Raw genomic sequence first — 23,355 nt, 5'->3', positions numbered from 1 at the left:
TTCCACTATCTCTCATTGGCCACCCCTTCCCTCCCTCCTTATCTATTTTCAAATTCAAATCAGCTTTTTAAAAAAAAAATGTTGTCAGTTTTTTTACCTTCATTGTGATAGCGAACAGTAGACAGATGACAGGTGGGGGCAGGGGGGATAGAGGGATGAAAAATGAGGGTTGCCATGCCAGAAAAGACCCCATTTCACATTCCAACTACCGATGTTGGGATTTCACGGTCAGCATCCCGAACGTCCATGTCTCCAAGATGCACAGGCATTTACTTCATTGGCATAATTGAGTACAGCAGTAAGTACAGTATGTACAATGCCAAAGGAGGTTGTACAAGTTGTATCAGAAAGAGACAAACACAAGACATGGACATTACTGCAGTGTACTATAGTGAAAAGAGGTAGTAGAAGATATGGGAGAAGATAAGCTACAGTTTAGTATGTTAAGCATTTCTCTCTCCCACTCCCCCTTCTCTTTCTTCATTCCTATCACACACACACACACACACACACACACACACACACACACACACACACACACACACACACACACACACACACACACAGACCCACTTTGACTCACCAACCAACTGATCCTGATACATTTTGTGACTCATGTGCATTATTGTTTCCTCTGTTGCGGTACAAAAGTACTTCTAGGCAAATGTTTTTTTTTACGTTTACTGGAGTTTAGACCATTTTTCCCAAAATGACAATGTGAAAAAACTGGGAATTATCCGCTGAACCTGCAGCTCCCCTCGGCTTCACTGAGCTTTATAGGGACTTTCAGCTCATTGTTTGTCTGCCCTGGTTCACTCTCACCGCTCTCATAGCGTCGTTTTCAGCCGCAGCAGGCAGATGTTTTCAGAGAAACAGCTGTAAAAAAAGCCACTGCCCACTACCTGCTCAGCAGCAAACAGCAGACAGACTCAGTCAGGGACCAGCTGGTGAACATAGCGGAGCATTTAGCAGCTGAAGAGCCTCACGAGCTGGTGGAGAACAAAACCAGAGCTAAAAGAGAGAGAATACTGGCCTGAGACTCATCAGGTGGACTCAAAACACCAGATCCAGATGAGTAATCATGTTGTCCTGTAACTGCTGGATGAGGCAACAAGAAACTTTTCTCAAAACACTGCCAAAAAGTTTTGACTCTTGACTGAGGTGGAAAAGTTGGTGTATCAGTAGAAGGGAACTGTGACACGGTGCAATAGAAACAGACCAACAGGAATGTCCGGTTTCCAACGTGATTTCTCCTTTTTTCTTTCTTCTTTTTTTCTTTTTTGAGCTTTGACTGAAGCTCTTTTAATAACATCATCCTGAGTCTTCTTCTTCTGCAGTGGTTTAATGGCACCTGACTGGAAAATCAGCGCCACCAACTCCTAATACTCACATAGCTTTAGCGGATGGCAACTTGAACGAAGGCGCATTTTCTTTTGCCGATTTTTAAAAGATTTTATTAAAATTTGCGCTGAATTTGGATGGAAACCTTGTTCGTGGTGAGATGAAAAATAAGTATGTAAATAAAGAAGAGTGTTTTCTGTTTCCAACAGACAACCCAGAAATGTTTTGGACTGCAATATTTTACTGACAGATGAGGTAATAAACTGAAGGTCCACGTACTGGACCTTCAGTTTGTTTTTAGTTACATTACCCAGAATAAACACTGAAGTCAGAAATCTGTGATCTGTGAAGAGAAAGAATCACATCCTGGAGCAGGAGGATTCACAGCTGTCACGTCTGAGAGAAAAGAACCTGGGCCCAGGGGACAGTAAACTGGGATGAAGTGTCCCAGCAACACGTCGACACTGCAACACATCAGGGAGGTGATAAAACTACAGCTGAAACTGTCAAAGGTAAACAAATATGTGAGTTGGTCAGTGAGAAACGGCTGATAAAGACTGAACATCTAAAACTATTTCAACCTTTTCCAGCTATAACTTCTCTTAATGCAGTCGTACCTTCAGAAGGAATAACTGGTAACAGCCGAGTCAACTCCAGTGTTCCCAGTGGCTAAAGCAGGCAGATGTCAGAGTGAATGGGTACATTCAAATTCCTTTAACTGCACCCACGTTTCCCTCGTTTGCTGGCATCTCAGTCCGTCCCGCTGAGGACGTAAGAGCGAGATAAACGTCCGGCTAAAGACTCTGAAGGCTACGTCAGCAATTTCCAATTAAATCAGTGCATTTCAGTGGAATCACTCTGACCGGAGTAAATGTCGGACACAGTTTTTTGCTTCGGTTCAACTTTGGTGAACTTGGGTCCATGACTTTGCACCGTTAGCCGATAGCAGGCCGTCTTGACACTGCTGACCTTTGAGGTCAAACACACCACGAGAGTCCAAAATGGAGGATCAGATTATTAGCTGTGTCGCCATTCAGCTTTATTTAGTCTCCTTTAGTCTCCTGCTAGAGGACTGGTTTGGAGACAGTTATGAGACGGGAGTCGATGGCACAAATACGTCTTTTGATTAAACTGCGGGGCCTTACCAGATACCGTCCGTGACACAGATGCCTTTACAGCCTGTGACTTGCGCTGTGAACGCTCGCTTAGGCTGTTTTCATTCCTTTAGCCAAGTACATCACACACCCAGCTGTACCCACGGGCTCACATTTCACTGTAAAACACATTCCTCAGTGTCTTTCTGCGTGTGTGTGCGTGTGTGTGTGTGTGTGCTGAAGGGAAGCAGAGCGGGTGAATGTGTCAGAACGAATCCTGTAGGGTCACCATTTGCTCAATAACACAGACCTCAAGCAGGGAGACACGGCACATGTGTGTCCTGACCTCGCCGTCACACACTTTGGACTAACAATATGACACTATATTCATTAAATGTGGCTGCAGTTACATCCAACGACAGACTTCGGGGCTTTCCTAGTTGACTTGGATGTTGACGCGAACGCTATCTAGCAGTTGAAACCTCGTAATTAAAATAAATCCAACGAACGCTAATGCTAGACATTAAAATACGTAAAGGTTAACAATGTACAGTTACAGGAAGTGTGTTTCCATCCCCCTGTTTTCAGACTGTGCGTGAAAACCTGAGTGAAAACGCTGGAAAGGTTTATGCGCCTTGGTTTGGTGTCGAAGCTGGTGTGAGGATAAAATCCCATCAGAAACAGACTGAGTGAATAAACGCTGACGTACGTGAAGCATGAGACTGAAACGTCACTCGTCACCTCCAGCGAGGAGAGGAAACCATCAGAACCGTCGCCGAGCCGTGAGGAGGCTGGAACCTTCCTCACGTTAACGCGTGGAACCAACGGAAACGTCAGATTTCCACCCCGTTCTTTTTCTGCAGCGGTTTAACAGCAGCGACCGGAGAATTAGCTCCACCGACAGTTTATCTTGATGCACCTGACTCCTGTCCTGTTCGCGCAACAGTAGCGGAGGGAAATACGCATCTTTTGGCGTTTACTTTTGCCTATTTTCTGGAATTAAAACTTTGCGCTTTGTTTGGATGGAACCAGACTAAAAATGACCATAACGTGGCTGCATGTTCGTTGAAAGACTCAAACTGAATCAAATTGCCAAAATGAACTCTGGAAAACTCTTTCATTCAGTTCCTGGCACTTCGCACAGAAGAAAATAGTTCATTTCTGTCCATTTTCAGATTAACGTTGAAGAGATCAGGGATTCACTTCTGCTTTTTTTTACTCCCCAGACAAAACTATTGTTCATGAACTCATCAGCCTTTATTTAAACACAATGGGAGCGAGATCTCTTTAACAGTAAAAACGCTGCATGAAACCAAATAAGTGATGGAGAAAAAAGAACAATCAAAGAGCAAATAGCACCCCGAGACAGACAACAGAGCTGTAGCGAATCACATCCCGTAAGGTCTTTATTCCAGATATGTGAAACTTGGACGGTGGAGTCTGAACGTCCAGCGTCAGTTTGTTCTTTTGTCCCGCAGTCTGCTCCAGCTGGAAGGTGGAGACGAGCCAAAAACAAGTTCACTCATGTTCATTCTGATGTCAGGAGTCTCCTCAGAGAGCAATACGGGCCTCTGCGGAGTTGGTGTTGTAAGACATGATGTATGGAAGGTCAAACGAACCGCCGAGGGAAGGATTAGTTCAACTCAAATCTCGTCCGAGTTTCTCCCGTGCGTACAGCTCTGTCGGTGAGTCTCCCACGGCGTGAGCGTTCAGCCGGGCTACGCCTCTCCTCTTCCTCTTCTGGAACACGAGAACCCTTCATTCGAGCCCAGTATTCCACTAGAATAGGTGATAGCAAGGTGCCAAGATGTCATTCATTCAGGTTATGCGTTACGCTAATGAGTGGACGTAGCTATTTACTTAACTTCAAAACTGACACTCGGCCCGAAGCTTTTTTTTTTTTTACTCCACTTCCCTCGTGACGAGGATGAGAGGAAAAAGGAGAGAAACGGGATGAAAATAACAGAAGTGCAGTTCCTGACGGGTCCTTAGTTTGGTCCCTGCGTTGGTTGTCTACCCTGAGTAAACACAGAGTGCAAAAGTACTGCAGCGCTCAAATTCGTTCAAATACAGGAAATCATTTGGTGCGTTTAGTCGTGCTTAGTCCGAAAGCACCAGTTCCCTCTGGTCCGGCTGTTCGGTTCTAGTCCAACAAACATGTTCAGATGATGCACTGACACCACATGCGACGCAATAACGATCTGAATCACCGCAGTGCCGTGTAGCTACAGAAAAAAAAAAAAAAAGGGAGGAGAGGATCTCGATGAAGCCGAGGCCGCGAGAACAAGCAAAGAGATCGTGGTACGTGTATTTATCAGAACCATCGCCCTCTAAGGTGTAATAACGTTGTTTTGTACGGTGTTTTATTTCCCCCTTTTCTCGCAGATGATGAAGTTCCGACAGTTGGCTCTAGTCTGCACCGGGACGGTTTCGCAGCTCCAAGCCTGGGGCCATGGTACTCTGCCGGAAAATGATGGCTTGCTCCCTTCAGTGCCGGGGCACACCAAGGGGTTCAAGTATCTCAGAGTCCAGCTCAAGAGTGAGAGCTCAACGGACCCAGAGATCTCGCTGCAGGCCTTGCACTGGACCGAATACCAGGAGAGGTTAAATCAGCAAGTGAGAGTGAGACGGGAACGAAAACCAGACCGGAGAAAAAAAAAAAAGATGCTTGACAAGAATGAAGTCAAAGGAGGAGAGATGAGATAATAGAGCTGAGGAGACGGGGGAGACTCGACTGGAATTCCCCTCCAGTCACACACAGGGACTGATGTTAAACTGGCCTGATGCTGAGACCTCCATAGCTCCCAGCTGCTAAGTGACCGGCCTGGCAATGGTATGGACACACACACTCACCAACACACACACAACGACAGATCCATACATCATGCAAAGAGTATGCGATGCTGTGTGAGTGCACCGAGCCCAGCCCATGTGATTCTGTTGTCATTGACTGGCTGCTAATGGCTAACAGATGAGCCAGCGTGTGTGTTTGTGTGTGTGTTTGCGTGTAGGGGTGTAGGGTGTGGACCCTCTTAGCCCTTCTGGGTATGATTAGGTCGGGGTCCAAGAGCCAAATCCTGCACACTCACATGCAATATTATGCAATAGCAGCAGACCAGCACATAGAGTAGCATGGTCCTGGTGTGTGTGTGTGTGTGTGTGAGGGAAACGAGCATCCCATTATCACCATCATCATCATCATCATCATCATCATCATCATCTGTTCCTGGACCTGGCTGCACTGCACGTGCTCGGTGATGATGTCATGGGTACAGGAAGGGGACCACTCCTTAGAGACGATGTCAAACCTCGACGACCGACTCCGAACACTCGCCAGTCTACCTGCTGCACCTCGCCCAGGGACCAGAGAGCCTGGGAAGAAATGTCCTCGACGACCGACCGACAACATCGCCAGCCAGTCTACCTGCTGCACCTCGCCCAGGGACCAGAGAGCCTGGGAACTGGTTTCACTGGGGTCTCGCTTGGTTCATTGGTTTTTCTGTTGTCTCCGATGTCACTGGTCTGATTCATATCATGTAATATCATTTACTGGTTTTACTTGGTTCATTTGTATAAGTGGTTTTACTGAGTTCACTGGTCTTACTGGTTTCAGTGATGGTGTTATTGGTTTCACTGGTTCTCACAGGTTCACTAATCTCCCCTGGTTACCCGTTTTTAATGGTTTCACTGTTCTCACTAGTGTCACTGGGTATAGTGGATTTACTGGTCTGTCTAGTACTTTTGGGTCCATTGGTTTAATTGGTTTCACTGGTTTCTGTGGTATTTTTCGTTCCACTGGTCTCACTCGGATATTTGGTGTCACTGGTCTTGAGTTTTAATGGTGTAACTGACTTCACTGGGCCTACTGGATTCACTGGTCTCATTGTTCTCACTGCTCTGACTGGTTTCACTGACGTCACTGGTATAACTGGTTTCACTAGAGTCATTATTACTGGTTTTACTGGGTTAATTGGTCTCAGTCTTGTCTAGATTTACTAGTGTTACTGGTTTCCCTGGTTTTCAGGGGTTCACTAATCTAATTGGTTTTACTGGTTACAGTGCGAACACCTAGTTTCATCTAGGTGTTCACACTTTTCTTATTGGGTTAAGTGGTTTCAGTGGTTTTACCGGTTTCACACTGCTCACTCGATTGAATGATTCACTGGTCTCACTGGTTCCACCGGGTTTATTGATTCCACTGGTCTGGGGTTTTACTGGTTATGCTGGTCTTGTAGGCTTCACTGCTCATGTCTCTGGCCTTTACTGGGGACACTGGGTCTCTCGTTTCTCTGGTTGCTAGTTTTACTGCTGTCGCTGGTTTTCTGACTGAGGGTCTGGGATGAGGTCTTTAGGAGTTTGGAGTTCCGGAGGCACCAGGGAGAAAATCTCTTCGGATAAACATTTTTATTATTTCTCTCTCTCTGCAGGACAGGAAGTTCCTCGGTTTGTCTGTTTGTCCAATGAATTAGTTACTGGTTTAAATTCCGTGACCATTTGGGGATGTCTACGTTGGTATCCTACAGTGGGTGGATCCACATTTTACATCTTAGCTACACCACAAACCCTGATCAGTTTATGTTAATGATTATTATAAAGAGGTGCAGATGTTGATGTTAAGCACTTTGACCTCATATCCCCTGGTTTTAATACGTGATCTGGATCTGGATGTCGTCTCTGGATCAGGAAGAACACGTGTTAGCGCAGGTGGAAAAACATGCAGAATGCATTGCAGTTAAAACCCGATCCATCCTAGTTTTGATTATCTAATCTGTACAGTTCGGCCCCGTTCTTCAGAAAAGAAAGAGCTACAGATGAGGCCGCTACGATGTGAAAGATGAGGGACATCCTAGTCAGCCTGGTTAGCAAGGCTACTGAAAAGTCGACTGTCTCCAAATGTCTCGTGACCGCCACCTCTCACGTCGTAGCGTAGAATATCCTGCATCACCTCTCCTGACCAGAAACACACCATTATTAAAGTTCTGAGAAAGTAATCTATCGTATGCTTTAAGATGGTTCGATGATGTTTCCTGAAACGTTTGACGGTTTGTATGATATTTTTACGATGTGCATATGGCATTGGCCAGATGTTGTGCCGTTATGCCCAGAACCCCTCCATCCTACGCCAGACAGCTGTCAGCTGGTGGCATCTTTAAACGCCTTAACTACCACTGCCTCTTCTTACTCTGATGAAGACAAACTTTACGCGGACATGTTGGCCGCCGCACCTCGTTAAAAGCTCTCTCTATAACCGTGTGCTGCAGATCTCATCTTTCCAGATCCAGGGACTCACCATGTTCGTTGACAAGTTCGTCAGCTCGGCCTTCCCGATTTGCATATTGAGATCTGCTCGCAAAGTTGGCAAAATCAAAATAAGTAGAACGCTTATTAATACCAGGTGCAAATGCAAAGGCCTGTGATCAGTTGCCATTACCCGGGGAACATAACATATCCGGATATAAACCACAGGTTAACGCCAGGTGGAGATGAAGCCGTTGTCTTATGGGATGTTTTAAAACAATCCAACAAACCATTGATAATCTATGACAGGCGCCGACTACGGACGTGGATGGAGTTAGACCCACTGCACATATTGCAGCAGGCATACGGATCCTTGTTGGAGACTGGCTTGTTGGTCTGCGGTACCCCCAACTCAATCACTTCCTCTTCCACCTCCTACCAAAACACGCCGACTCCAGAAAACCACCGCTGACAGAGAGGAGTCACGCTTTTCTGCCTTTCCTCTTCCACGGTGACCTTCCCCCGTTTTGCTGTAGATGTGTCCAGAATACCTGCCAAAGCGTGGGACAGCGGTGGCTACTCTCACAAGGACGAAAGCACGATTCTCGTGAGTATGTACACATTAATTGTTACGGACGCTGCACACACACCCCCAGAGGTGATGGTGCGTGGGTCTCCACACAGAGCGCTCTGAGAACTTTAGAAACAAACAGGATCCTCAGGATATTTCTGTTCTGAGGACACATCAGTACTAAATAACATCATTTTAAATTTGATAACCTAAACTCCTCCGAGTCAATAAAACACTCCTCCTCCTGCTGGGAGGAGAAAAAGGGCAAATTCATGTTGGGACTCTGGACCTAATCTCCCACATCACTTTTAATTAAAAGAGACACAGACAGAAGGAACATCAGCTCCTCCTGTCTGGGAAAAGTGATGAAGGAAATGATCTAACTATGAAGACATCAGAGGATTTTAAAGGTCTTAGATACACTAGATACACAAAGTTTTCATTTCGCCATTAAAGAACAGGTTTGTGAAAAGAATCCAGGGCAGAACTTAATGAGCTGTAAAATCAAATAAACATCAACAAGTGAGGTCTCTTCTGATGATACTTGTCTCATTTCACTAAATATGTGTTTCCTTACTCCTTCTTCCACACTTAGGTTCTTTGCATCTTAAAGAAAGTGTTAAATCTTTTGGGAAATAGGTTTTTTTTTCTTTCTTTCTGAGAGTGAAATGTGCAGATGGATATCAGGCTCGTGTGTGTGTTCAGCACAGAGCTGCGGTGAGGACGTGGTCGACTGGATGCAGGAGGGAACAGCTAGCAGGGCTCCGTCCAAAGCTCAATACTACCGAAAAAACAAACAAACAGACAAACAAACACCTGCAGCTGTAACATGACTCAGAGGGCGGTTGTACAGTCGGTGTCATAGAGCAGTTTACATGGTTCGCATTTATCTTTGAGCTCATCTCAAGGAATTTTAGTCTTTTTCATTAGACCCTTAAACTCCAATGTGTTAAAGGGTAAAAAAAATGTGCTGGTGCTGAGCTGCAGTAAATCCCCTCTGACTGACTTCACTCCTACAGGATAAAGAGCAGCTGAGGCAGATTGCATCACCACATGTCTCTCTTACTCTTGTTATTGTTTAGAATGTGGAGAGCAGAGGAAATCGTGAGCCAACAGGGTGGCTTTTTTTTAAATCACACTCTACCAAATACATGTTTAAAAAGAGCTTGAAAGACAGAAAGCTGAAAAAATAGAAGAATGTAAAATCAACATTTATCCAAGGACTAGAAAAGTGTGTTTGCTTACACTGGAAATAGCAGATGTGAACACTGTAAAATGTCTTAATATGTTAATGCTTTTTTTTTGCTGGGAAATATTGTGTGGAAGTTGCCGTTTAAACCGAAGCAGTTGAAGGAGTTGAAGTGTCAGCTGAGGTCTAACCATCGAAATATTCTGAGTTGCCAGTTTGTGTGTAAGCACTGAAATGTCAGTCAATCTCTGAGCCATCACAGCAAGTGAAATGTCAGTCAGCATGTAATGGCTAGAGATGAAAGCAGCTGAAGTGTCATTTGAAGAGTAAGAGATTATAAAACTGAAGTGTCAGTTGAACTGCTGCTTGAAATTGTTAGAGCAATTAAAATTCCAGTTGAGATGCTAAAGAAAGGTGAAGTGCGTGCAGTCAATGTGTTGAAAGTGAAACCAGTTGAAATTTTAGATTACTGCAAGCGTAAGCTATGAAAGTAGTTGAAGTGTCAGTACAAGGATGAAAGCAGTTAAATGACAACATTGAACGCATTTGGAGTGTCAGTTAAAGAGTAAGGATGGCTAAAATCCATTGAAAAGCCAGCTGCGAAGTAAGAGATATCAGTGGTTGAAATGTCAGTAGATGTGTAACGGCTGAAAGCAGTTAAACTGTCAGCTAAAGATTAAGAAATGAAAGTTGAAATATCCCTTGAATTGCAGACAAAGACAGCCACTGAATTTCCACTTGAAACGCCAGACAAAGTTGAGGGTATGCACTGAAAATAAGGTTGAAATGCTAGTTGAAGTGCAAATGATTAAAGCAATTGAAGTTTCAGATGGAGCACTAGAAAAAATTGAAGTGTCAGTTTGATGATGAAAGCACTTAAGTGTCAGCCACAGTGGAAGCACTGAAGGCAGCTGCAATTATCTGCTGGAAGGCAAGAGATGAGAGATGACAGTTGATATGAAAGTTGAGTCTCAGAGAGAAGAGCGTGAGGTAGGAATTTTTCTAATCTGTTTTAAGGACTTGTTTGGAATAAAGTCAATTATAAACAGCCACAGCCGTTTGTCATGATTCAGTCATCAATACAGACAGATCCAGAGACACTCCCTGAGAGGGGGAGGCGAGGGAAGGATGGAAGAAAGAAGAAGTAAAGGAGGGATAGATCAGGAGCAACCAAAGAAGAAGGGAGGAAGGAAGGAAGGAAGGAAAAGGGAACGAAGGATGTTACAAGAATGAAAAAAGAATGATGAGGGAGCTTGGGGATTTAGGAAAGGAGATAGATGGCTAGAGTGGGGGTAAAAGAAAGCATGAAGGAAAAGTATGGAAGTAAAGAAGTGAAGAACAATAAAAGTACAAGAAAAGAATGAATGAAAGAAAAGAGATTCAAGAGTTTGTTTGATTGTTTTGGTGGGAGAGCAAAAAAGAGCAAAGAGGTATAGAGGAGATAAAAAGGTAAAAACAGCAAGGATACAGGAAGATGAAAGAAAGAAACAGAGAAGGAGCCATGGAAAGAAGGAGGAGAGAGAGAAAGAGGAGGACAAGAAGGGAAGAGGAGCAGACAAAAGAAAGGTAGCGAAGGAGGAAGAAGACGAGGAAGGTTTGGTGGTAAAATAGAAAGCAAAAAAGGGAAGAGACAAAGGAAGAAAGAACGGAAGAAAGAAAGAAAGAAGAGCAAGAGGCAAAAAGAAATCAGAAAACAGGAATGAGGGAGGAAAAGGGAGAGACAGAGGGAGAGGTAATGAGGAAAAAAATACAATCAACCTTTTAAGACACAAAAGAGAATTGACGAATGGAGGGAGGGAAGGGGATACAGAGGGAGGAGGAGTGAAGGAGAAGCAATGAAAAGGTCAAATAAAAGCAAAGAACCCCACCCAAACAAAGACGAGGGTGGGGGTGATGTCAAGTGAAAGAAAGATGGAGCGAATAAGAGGAGAGGGGATTAAAATGGAGGAACAGATCAGGAGAAAAGATGAAAAGGGAGGGAGGAAGGGAAGGAAAGGAGGAGAGGAGAGGCAGTTCCACCCTGAATGACAGAGGAGGGGATTTCTAAATGACAAACAGAACCAGAATCAGAACTTATCCAGTCAGAGAATAAAGCTCCATTAAACAGTAATGTTGCTGGTAACTTGCAGTCTAAGTGATTGAGTAAATATTTATACAGCACTTCTCAAAACCAGGGTTACAAAGTGTTTCACAAGCTGATAATGAAAACATACAATGACCACAAAAGCTTACGAATACATCATTCAATCGAAGACAAGGACAAAAAATTAAAAGAATGAAAACAAACAGAAACAAACAGGTCTTGAGATGAGATTTTGTTGACGTGACCCCCAGAGGGAGACTGAGCAATAACCTGGGGGTCAGGGCAGCAAAGCTCGGTCACCACGGGTCTTCAACTCTGAATGTGGCACAACCAGAAGGCCTTGTTCCATGACTTGAGTGGCCTGGTGGGTCCACACTCACCGAGCACTTTATTAGGAACACCTCTCTAATACTGGGTATTTCCTCCCTCTGCTCTCAGAACAGCCTCAGGTCTTCGTGGCCTGGATTCCACCAGATGTCGGAAACCTTCCTCTGAGATTCTGGTCCATGTTGACGTGATTGCATCACATCATTTCCGGAGAATTATCAGCTGCACATTCAAGCTGCCAGTCTCCTGATCTACCACATTCCAGAGGTTTTGTACTAAATCCAGATCTGGTGACTGGGGAGGCCACTGAAGTTCACTGAAATTACTGTCATGTTCATGAAACCAGTTTGAGACATGGTGCATTATCCCTCTGGACGTGGCCATTAGAAGACGGTAAACTGTGGCCATAAAGGGGAGCACATGGTCAGCAACAACATTCAGACCAGCTGTGGCTTTAAAATCATGATTGGTTGGTGTTAAGGGGCCCAAAACCTTCCCCCCACCGTTACACAACCACCAGCCTGGACTGTTGACTCAAGGCAGGTTGGGTCCATGGATTCAAATTCTGACCCACCATCTGCTGCCTCAGCAGAAGTCCAGATCCATCAGATCGTACTACGTTTTCCAATCTTCAGCTGTCCAGTTCTGGTGAGCCTGTGTCCACTGCAGCGTCAGGTTTCTGTTCCTGGCTGTTCCTGGCTGACAGGGCTGGTCTTTTGCTGTTGTGGCTCATCAACCTCAAGGTTGGACGTGTTGTTCATTCTGAGACACTTCTCTGCTCAAGGGTCTGACTGAGGGAAAGACAAAAAAAACGGACAGAACTTCGGCTTTCTTGTGGTTCAGTTGCAGGAAAATGAGACATCCAATCTGTGATCTCACAAATACAGTTGTGCAACACAGACAGATGTGAGGGTTCCTCAGGTTTCAAAGATACATAAGAGAGGACACTTTAAGACAGTCTCTCCTCGAGAGAGAAGTTCAAGGTACTTTCACATCTCCGCACACCTGACCAATCACCGCATAAATGGACACGATTGTTGAATTTTCCGTTTCAGAAAGTTACCAAAGAAAAAACTAGCAGACTCTGTCCCCTCGATGCCACCAACAAAATGAGGGTTTCAGAAACTGTTGGACCATCCGATCAGCGCTTCGTTCGGAGCATAACGAGGCATCAAACAATTACCGCCTGGTGGTGAGCTCAGTGACCCGAGGAGACATGAGGACACTTTGCATGTTTATCTTGTTGTTTTCTGCGTTTGTGAACAGTTACGAGGCTCAACCCTGAACGACTTGACCCATCTGCCTCCAGACTAAAACTGTGAACGAGTCTGTAATTAAAACCAGTGGTTTTGAACCTTTTAGCTTGTGTGGTGGCAGAGCTGGAGAGCTGGATACCCACATTAATTAAAATAAACACAGGAATTATAACTTTCAGTTAATACTGCTTTTCACCCTGTTATCCTTATTTGTAATACTATGTGGGGGTAACAAAGAATTTTTTTAATCATTAATAAGTTGGCTTTATGCCCCTCGTCGTCCTGTAGAAACAGAATGGAGGGAAATGTCCTCATGTACAACACGACTTGGCCTGGAAAAAATTACAGTTTTCTGGCTCCTACAAGTGGGTTGTTTGTTTTTCTTGTTTCTTTGCTGATGATGCAAGTTTAACTAACAATAGTATCAGTATCAAATTACAATAATTATTGTATTATTTGTGTCCCTAGGCGAAGGCTGCATATGTAGAATGACTAAGAAATTCTAGGGAAGGAACATGAGGAATTGTGGTTGGAGATTTTAAGTCTTTCACATGAAAAAATACCAGAAATACCAGAAAAGGAACTTATTTTTGTGCAATGAATGAATATGATTTTTTTTTTTCTTCACAATCCCCCCAAATTTATCTCTGGTGGTTCCTGCAGGATCCTGAGCCCACGATGAACACTACGAGCTCTTATACTGCCTCCTTCTGGCAGCTCCAAACAATCACACAACTACAGCCTACAGACAGACACAAAGAGAACATAAGACGTAATGAGGGTCTCGCATTGAAACTCACACTGGTGTGTGTGTTGTAAAAATTAGAAATTGAAGCTTCTTTAAAAATTTATAATTTGATCACGGATATTCGTTTTTGAACTTGGGATCAGTATGTGCAGAACTGTGGAAAAGCCACTTTAGATGTTCAAATTCTTCTCCATCATCAGTACCATCAGGAGATGTCTGATCAGTCCCGGATTCCTCCTGCAGCTGGACAACGAGTCCAAACACACAGACAGAGTCATGAAGAACTGTCTTCAGAGACCAGAAGAACAAGGAGTCCTGCAGCAGATGGTCTGGCCCCTACAGAAGCCTGATCTCAACATCATGGAGTCAGTCTGGGACCACATGAGACAGAAGACACAGAGACTGACTGAATCCAGGGGCAGGCTCTCCAAGATGCTTAGAACAACCTACCTGCCAAGAACCTGAAAAACTGTGGACCGAGGAGGACTGGTTCTGTTTTAAAGGCAAAGGGGGGGTCACAGCAAATACTGGTCCGATTTAGGTTTTTTTCTCTTACTGCACTTTGGAGGAAGTTCACTGAGAAATAAAAACTATTCGTGGCTTTAATGTCAAAGCATCCTCACTTTACAGCCTTTTTTTCACAAGTGCCTAAAACTTCAAAAACAGCGCTGGAAGACCAATAATCGACTCACAAACAGTCGACTCAGATTTTGGTTCCACGGGGAAAAAAAATAAATCCAATGCAATCAGGATTGAACTTTAGGGGGGGAGTTTGACAGTTGCAGATTTTTCTACTTCAAATATTTATTTTCACAAATGCCAGTTTCCCTCAGTCTTCACTGTGAAGACAATAAACAAATAAGAATATGACAAATGAAAAGACAACCGCTTTATAATAAATAAAAATATATTTCACCTTCAATTTAAATTAGAGCAACACAGTCAACAGACTATATTGGAGTTGAGTTCTTGGCTTGCTGGTCTTGAATGCCCTCATCCCAACAAACAAACATCTTCATGGATTGTGGTGAATCTATTTGGGAACCCCCCCCCCCCCAAATTGGACTTGAACAGGCTTGGCAACTTGATCATAACTCCAGCTGTGGCTGAAGTTAAAATAGTCCCACCGTAAGTCCAGAGCTCAGCTGCTGCATCAAGCTCGGAAATCGACTGTCCGTATTTAACGCGAGAGCCAGGACGGTGAGAGTCAGGTGTTATCGCTGAAAACTTGTCCCAGGACGGAGAGTCGAGCGCTGAACGGCTGAACGGGACAGGACAGCACGGGGGGCCTCCTCCTCTCGCCCGGTTTCAGAGCGATGCTTTCCGATTGGCCAGGGGGGGGGCCTTCTGTCTCGTCGGCGGGCGGCTTCGATCGGCGGTCGCGCTTTTCCGCGGGCTGCGACAGGCTGAGCAGGATGTCTCGGAGCTCCCGTCGGTCCTGAGTGTGGCGGCTGCAGCAGTAGAGCGCCGCCGGGTCGAGAGGGTGAGCCTCCGTGTTAAAGATGAACCCCCCCGCACCTAAAACACACTGCCCCCCCTCGCCGCCCTCCTCCCAGGACCCGTCCCCCTCCGTGCCCCCGCCGTGCAGGAAGTGGGCGGGGTCAAAGAGCAGATAAAGGTACTTGATGGTTTCAGCGAGGAAGAAGGACTCCATCCTGTTGTCCAGCTGGTGATCTCGCAGGTCTTTGACCTGCAGGAGGAGACACGGCAGAAAGACACGTCTGATTTAAACACCGACGACAATGCGTGACGGAGCCGAGAGGGTTCTAGGACTTTATCTGCTCATCTGTCTGCGTTTACACCTCGGAGCACTAGGTGGAGCATCTCGAGGACGTACACTAAGAAACGCATTTGAGGAGCCCGACTGTTATCAGGTACAGGTGTTGCTGCTGGGTGTGAAACTACGGCCTTTGACGATGCCCGCGCTCGTGCTCGCTGTGGATAATTTTGGAGTATCTGAAATGATCAGTGGAGTTTGATGCGATGGCATTTAATGAGCTGCCACTGACGTGTAATGAGGCAGTGGCAGCCCCTCGGTGCTCGTCTAGATTACGCAAAGCGTCATTATAATTAGCCTCACTGACGTTTTCTGTATTTCTTATGAGATGTTTTTTTAATACTACTGAATGTTTTACTTAAAAGCAAAAGAATCACACAAGTCGTTTTACAGGACATATGTTCGACAACACCAGAAAGAAAAAGAAAGGAGAAAGAAAAGAGACACTGAAAGTAAGAAATCAGTTCCAACACGGTAGCTTACGCACCATCCAGCAGCATTTCATGGAGGGGTGTGTGACACTGATAAAATCTTACGTCACGCTATATGGAATTTGCTGAACCAGGAAATTGGCAGCTCATTGCAGATGTACTGGCATTCTTCAGTGTGTATGTCAGCCGATAAATAACAAGAAATGTCAGCACAGAAATGCCAGACTAGGTTTGAGGTGATCCAGAAGCAGTGTCGCCATTACAGTGTTTGTCCACCAGACGCCAGTTGATTTTTACACTGTAAACTGTCCCGTCCAGTACGGACAGTATCTAGGTCACAATTCTTTAAAATAAAAAAAAATATTGGCCAGTATCTCAGATTTTTTTGTCAGGCTGTAACGTACAGGTGTACTGTGATACAGTACATTATGACAGAACAGTTGAGAAGCCAAAGTAAGCAGACGGGGAATATTTGTTTTTTGGCTAATCCCTGATGGCTTAACGCAGCTGTCCGTGCTGCCGTATTAGAAACAACGTCTCCGTTACACGGTTCGTCCACCAGGGGGCGCTGACGAGTGTACAGTGTCCCAGTCGGTGCATCGTTTGGTCAAAATTCCTCAATCCGCAGATTTAAGGGATCCTCATTAAAAATGATCGACTCAAAAATTCCGTATCGGTCGAGCTCCGTTTGACACGACAGAGCGGGACACACTACACCGAGTCAGCTTGTTCTAAGCTAAGTGTGTGTGTGTGTGTGTGTGTGTGTGTGTGTGTGTGTGTGTGTGTGAGAGAGAGACCAGACAGACAGGCAGACTCACACTGGCGTATCCACAGGGCGTCCGGGCGATTCTCTCTATGGACTCCAGGGCGTCCAGGCCCAGCTGGAGGTAGGTGTGGTCACCTGTCGCTCTGAACAGGTACATGGCACTTTCTATTAACTCTGGAACAAATGATTTGGAGTGAGTGAGTTCACAGCAGACCATCAGACATCCAGGGAGCTGGGTAATGAATTGATTAGTTGGCCGGTTCATCAATCTGCTCATGGCAAACTTTTCCTTACTTTCAAAATAAAAGCCCCCATCACAAATTACTCAAGTTATTGCTGTTAAAATGAAGAATTACCAAACCAAACTAATGTATTGAACTTTAATCATTACGTCTGGCTATGATTATGTCTTATACTCTCTTTTCCACCTACTTTTCTTCTATTTGGTTGCTAGGTAACTTAACTTACTTCAGTTTATTTTATTTAGTACTGCCCCTCGAATATGATTGGTCGTCTTATCAGCATTTAGGGTTTTGGTTAAAATGTTTGGTTTATTAGTTGTTGCGTTGAGTTTTTTTTCTTTTAATCCAAGTGGAAAATAATAATCACATCTTAATATTTAGAGATACACACTCTTTAATAAGCACGAGATTTGAAGGGCTCATCACACAGGAGAAACGTTGACGTTCAATCAACTGATCTGCTTATTTAAAGAAACCAATGACTGTCAGGACAACCCTCCCGTACCTTTTATAAAGACTAACTACGTAATTGGCTGCTTTGAAGTGAAGTAGTTAATAAGCTGGTGGGTCAGTTGGGGGACAGACCTGGTCTCAGTGGGTATCCCTCTCTCTTGTCCACAGTGTAACCCTGGGGGATGCTGTAAAACTCAGGCAGACCTCCAAACTGTCTCCACACTGAGTAATAGTTCTGGAAAGTTCTCACGGCGCTGTCCAGGTTCCCCAGCAAAGACTGAAACACAAAGGACACTGACACTCAACCAGTGCAATTTCAATGCAGCAAGTGTCCTGAAACTAGTTCCTCAGTGACTGCGGGGATTTCTGCTTTTGTCCGCAGCCTTAAGGAAGGAGAAGACTGTGTATTCTGTTTTCTGTGTGTACCTGCAGGCCGGGCCAGAAGGCTTCCAGAGACTGGAAAACAGGCATGGAGACGGTTCCTTTATGCATCTGCACCCACAAGTACCAGTCGTCAAACCGAGTGTAGTTCTGAATGGCTCGATCATACTCTGGGGAAAGGCATCACACTGATGTAAATCTGAGGCTGCACTTTATGCCCCCCCCCGCTGCTGTTTCTTTTCTATCCGTTAACAGGATGCAGGCGGCGCCGCCTTGGAAAAGCAGAGTGTTACCCAGGAACATGTTGAGCAGCTCCTCATCCTGCAGCATGATGGCTCCTTTCACCAGGTACTCAAAGTAAGAGTCCACTCCGGCTCCGATGCCGGCATCCTGAGCCACCCATTTCTTGGACACGATGTCAATGTGGTTACCCACCTGGACGGAAAGACAGACAGGTGGAGCAAATGCACAGACAGGTGAGGGAGGGAGAGACCTCTTCAAACGAAGCTGGCCAACAGCCTACGGCAGGACACGCTTACAGCTAAAAATATAATTATCACTGTGGACGAGGTGACAGAGGCCTGGAAATCCACGGGCCCCGACAGGATCAGGTGCGAGACACGGAAGGTGTGTGTGTTGTTTCAGTGGTCAGTGGATACAGGTAAGTCAGGAGACCTGTGGAAGAACTCTTGGATTGTGCCGTTAACTAAAAATGAATAGAGCAGTTGAAATGGACGATTACGACCCTTTTGACTTTATCATCATTCGCAATGAAAGTGTCTTGAATTATCTTGGACCCTAGATGGGTTGAAGACGCACTGCTAGTTATGTTGAACAGTATCTGAACATCTTGAGGAGGCTCAGAGGTTTGTAAATTGCCAGTCCTCTCAGCCCAGTCTTTTTCTTTTTTATTTAAACGCGCAGCTGGCGCAGCGTTGGTGGTGTTTCTTTATGCGGTGCTGGGTCTGCAACGTGTTTTCATAGAGAGGAGAGCTGAAACAAATGATTAGATGGTGTAAAGAGCGAGGTCAGGGAAAGGCCAGCAGGTAGGGGGAGGAGAACATACCACACACAGGCTTCCGTGTCTCTTTATCATTTTACCTCATGTATTTCTGTGCTGCTTCTGGTTGTTATTTGCACCTCTGACCAAGTGATTTTCTTCTTTTGAATAACTGGGTTAAATTTCATTGGATTCATTTTTTCTACTGAGCCTTTTTTTGCTTTCTCCTTTAAAACCGGAAAGTCTGAAGTTTTAATGACCAAAAGTATTTGAGGACCTTTAATGGGGTTTATAGGCTTTTCCCCACAGTTCAAATGAATAAAACTTAAATTAAAAGATGAAAGAAAGACAGAACATTTAGAGACAAGAGATTCTCATGGCCACTGAACTACAGACAGACAGGCGGGTGGACTAGTTACCAGTCCAATGTCAGATCTGGTCTTCCACAGGGCCCTCAGAGCTCCGCGGGCCGCGGTCTCAAACGTAGCGTCTCCCGTTAGTCGACTCAGTGTGGCAAACTCCAAGATGAAGGTTCCCACGCCGGCGGTGCAGGTGACGGGCGTCTCGGTGGAACTGACGCCGTGCAGCAGGTTCACGGTGCCGTACGGCATGCCGGTGGGAGTCTGAAACGCTGAAACCATTCTTACCGGTTACATTGAGCACCTGCGGGGCCCTTTATACTGCCTTGGTCAACGGCGTCGCAGCCCGACGGATATGTCCCTCGATTATTTCTTCAATTAATCACTTAAACTTTGAAATGTCGGAAAATTGTGAAAAACGACTCATCAGAATTTAGCAAAGCTCAAAGTGACGTTTTCAAATTGCATTTTCTGTCCAAGCAAAGTGTCAGAAGACCCACAGTGATTTAATTTACAACAACTAATCACTTTCACTGTCAAACAGAAAAATGCAGGCTGTATGTACCATAAACGGATGTGTATTTATGCATAAACTCTATACACCACTCTACTGTAAGTAAATAAAGTAATATCATCTAATGATTACATCATCCATTTGTTCCAGGACTCTGTGCACAGACACCCAGCCCTGCACTATTGCTACACTAGTTTACATTTACAGAAACTGTTTGACCTATAAACAGACGCACTTGATAAGATGAACCGATCATCAAAATAGTTGCCAATTCATTTTCTGTCAATCAATTAATTGCTTCAGCTCCAATTTCGAATATGATTATTATTGGAATGAAACACTTCATGTAAACACACTTGACATGTACCTTTGGAAACTGTTGGACTGACATTCAGAGCATTTGTGAAATGAGGACGTTCCTTTACTCTTTAAAAGTGAAAATACTACACCTACTTTCTACTTACTCTTTTTCTTTTTTGTGTGAGCTATGATGACACAGAGAGACTCTTCCTGTCTAAGCCCGTTATTTCTCCTGCTCGGCTGAAGTGTCAAACCAGTATAAGTAGCGAGTACACAGACATTTCTTTAAAGCACCTTGTTTCACGGCAGTTTAAATTTGCTAAAAATTGCATTTAGTTTGGTTTGTAATATATTGTTGCCTTGACAGGAGTTTGAACTTTGTCTTCACATTCAACTGTCAAAGTGAATCCTGTACTGTACACACTGCAGCCTGTGTGTGTGTGTGTGTGTGTGTGTGTGTGTGTTTATACCAGGCAGCAGCTTCCTGGCGGCGTCCTCGGCCATCCTCAGCAGGGGCCCTGAACAGGGCCAACCGGGCTCCAGCTCCATCCCCGCTCTCCCGGCCAACAGGTGGGCCGACAGTAGACCACCCACCACTACACAGAGAGACACACACAAACACACACACACAATACCGCAGTTTGACTGTTGAGCATAAATATAATGTTCCAGTCAGAATCTGAACCGGCCCCCCCTCCCGCGTACCTCTGATGTTGGTTTCGAACACCGACGCGTTGACGTCAATGTCGAAGTCCACGGTGTCTTGGAGCAGCGACGCAACACGCTGAAACTCGGTGTGGTTTCCCAAAACCTTCAGAAACACAGTTTTTTTTATTCCAAATTATTCTAACCATGTCCCTTCTGTCACTCAGACCTGAAGGCAGCGTGCTCTTTTACAGACCCTCTGTTTAGGGAGAATTCATCAGACTTGAAGGGAACACAATTAAAACTTAGTGTTAAAGAGCCTGTTAAATAATCCTGTTTTTTTATTCATGCTTTCTGAGATGTTTCTGCCTAAGAAATGTTCAAAAGTTCTTCTTAAGATCTTACCAGCAGAGTGTCGAGAGCATCGATCAGAGTGAGAGAGAAACTGTGGAGAAAAGACGAGGGGGGGGGTCCTGAAGATCTTGATAATACACAAAACCAAGACTAACAGCAAAAGAGGCACAATTGAAAAATAAAAATCCGTTTATATGAGTTAATCCTGTGTATGAAGACACACTAACATGGAAGATGTGTGGTTTTTCATATGGCTCTAAGAGTGAAACCTGAGCAGAGATTAAAACTGACAATGTGTTGAAAAAAAGTGCCAAAAAAAAATTCTAATGGTTTCCTTTAAAGTAAAAGGCTCATTAATGAAACTAAAAATGTGGCTGCTGCTAAAAAGTCTGTGCCACATCCCAGTGAGAAGAAAACGACACAAACCAAAGAGTGAGGAATATCGTGCTGATTACAAGGGTGTCCACTAATTTCACAATAAAAGAAAGTGAAGGATAACTACACTGCTTTATTTTGAAGCGCACTCCTCCTGCTCCCCGGATGCCGCCTTACCTGCCCCAGGTGTCTTGTCCGTCGCAGGTGAGCGGGCGGAGCTCGTCGTAGGGGAAGGCGTTGTCGAGGTAACTGTTGTAGGCGTGGTAGAACATGGACTTGATGCGCTGTCTGAAACATGGGGCAGGTTGAGAGGGTTAGGAACCTGGAAACCAGCACCCTTTCCAGGGGAAAGTCTTCTATCTGTTGGCTCAACTTTTCAGGACCTAGTGAAAACGATTCATCTGGGTCAACTAATCAGTTGATCAACTAATGGTTTCGAACCAAGAAGGTTGACTCGGAACCTTTTGCACTGTGGTATCGATACTTTTTACAAGGGGGGCAATGTTGTTTAAATATGTTACGACTAACATCAAGAAAAAGATTTAAGATTTTGTAAAGAAAAGTTTTTAATATTCTCCGAGGCCTTTCAGAGGAAACTGAATTCAGAGCTTTTGCAGACTTTTGAAGACCTGCAGAGACCTGGTCTTCTTCCACCCCTAAAATGGACTTGAAAACTTAAAAACTGAACCTTTTGGTTTTAAATCATCGACGAACTCAATTCAAGTTGATGCCAATTGAACAGGTCTTGTTTCTGAGGAGCAGGTTTGGGACTGTGGAGGGGCGAACTTGCGCTTGAGGACCAGTTTTTCTCGGGCATCTGGAGCTCGTCGGTCAAAGTGTGCCGGTTCAGCGGAGAGCCTCCACCACCTGGGAGTGTGTGTGTGTGTGTGTGTACCTGACCCCGGCCATCTCCTCCCCAGTGAGCTGACGAGCCGCCGCATCGCTCAGCAGCCAAACCAGCAGCGCCACACACCCGGGAGCGCGCATGGAGAGACCCGGCGAGAGGCAGAGACGGGCGGGCCCCGGAGACACGGTGGACGCCGAGGAACGAGGGAAATGCAGGCGCTCAGGTGAAGCTCCGACGTCGCCGTGCGGCTGTCAGGAACCGGGAAGTGAGCCGTGTGCGCATGCGCCCACCGGTGCGCTGACGAAGAGTTTTTGTTTTTTTCCTTGTGCTTTATTGATAAAGGAAGGAACGTACAGCACAGCATACTACACGCGCGCACACACACACGTATACGTATGTTTATATATACATATATATACGTGTATACACACACACACACACACACACACACAAATATATATATATATGTGTGTGTGTGTGTGTGTGTGTGTATAAACTCTTTTTATGTGTTTTTACAAGAAACAGGTCGTGTGTGAGAACTCATTTACACACGTGAAGGTGGAGCGACAGTACGAGCTGGTGTCAGTCTGTCTCTTTTTATTTTATTTTATTTTCTTTTCTCGTCTTTTCCATCGTGGTTTGTTTCCATTGGGTTCATTTCCCCCTAAATAAAACGGTTTAGTTGCATCTGCCGAGGGGCCTCCTCGGTCCTCGTCCGGCCTTGGGACAGGTTGCCACAGCAGGCGCGGTTGCTAAACGCATACATCAGAGCCCCTTTCGGACTCTACGTGGCCCTGGTCAGTCAGGGGCCCCCAGCCGAACAAACCAATCCCCAAAATGTTTCTGAAAATAGCGCTAACTCTCGTCCTGACAGCTTGTTCCCTACGGTATCAGCCATCATGTAGGTCAGGCAGTAAGGGAGGTGAGTAAAGTAAGCGAACCTGAAGGCGTGGACACCAAAATAAAAGCTTCCAGAACCACTTTGGAGGGAGGTTAATGTGTAACTCAATAAGTCATTTAAATGGCCGTTTATCCACAGTCATAGAGGAGAGAAACCGGAACCT

The 23,355-nt window shown here is 45.1% G+C and overlaps 1 protein-coding gene across 1 annotated transcript; it reads right to left on the bottom strand.

Annotated features, from left to right (window-relative positions):
* Positions 1-14,872: 14,872 nt before the first annotated feature.
* edem2 (ER degradation enhancer, mannosidase alpha-like 2) lies at positions 14,873-22,579 on the bottom strand. The gene is made up of 11 exons (XM_040153592.1): positions 22,340-22,579; positions 21,622-21,732; positions 21,121-21,160; positions 20,776-20,881; positions 20,541-20,666; positions 19,317-19,528; positions 18,191-18,332; positions 17,943-18,067; positions 17,649-17,793; positions 16,874-16,995; positions 14,873-15,537 (listed from the first exon to the last, which is right to left on the bottom strand). Exons 1-11 carry the CDS (start codon positions 22,429-22,431, stop codon positions 15,055-15,057), a joined length of 1,704 nt encoding a protein of 567 aa, XP_040009526.1. The 5' UTR covers positions 22,432-22,579; the 3' UTR covers positions 14,873-15,054.
* Between the last annotated feature and the right edge of the window lie 776 nt (positions 22,580-23,355).

This window comes from Xiphias gladius, chromosome 18, assembly GCF_016859285.1.
Source record: "Xiphias gladius isolate SHS-SW01 ecotype Sanya breed wild chromosome 18, ASM1685928v1, whole genome shotgun sequence".
In the NCBI taxonomy this organism is placed as follows: Eukaryota; Metazoa; Chordata; class Actinopteri; order Istiophoriformes; family Xiphiidae; genus Xiphias; species Xiphias gladius.
Note: the sequence above shows the minus strand (reverse complement) of the source record. Positions and strands in the feature narration are given on the sequence as shown.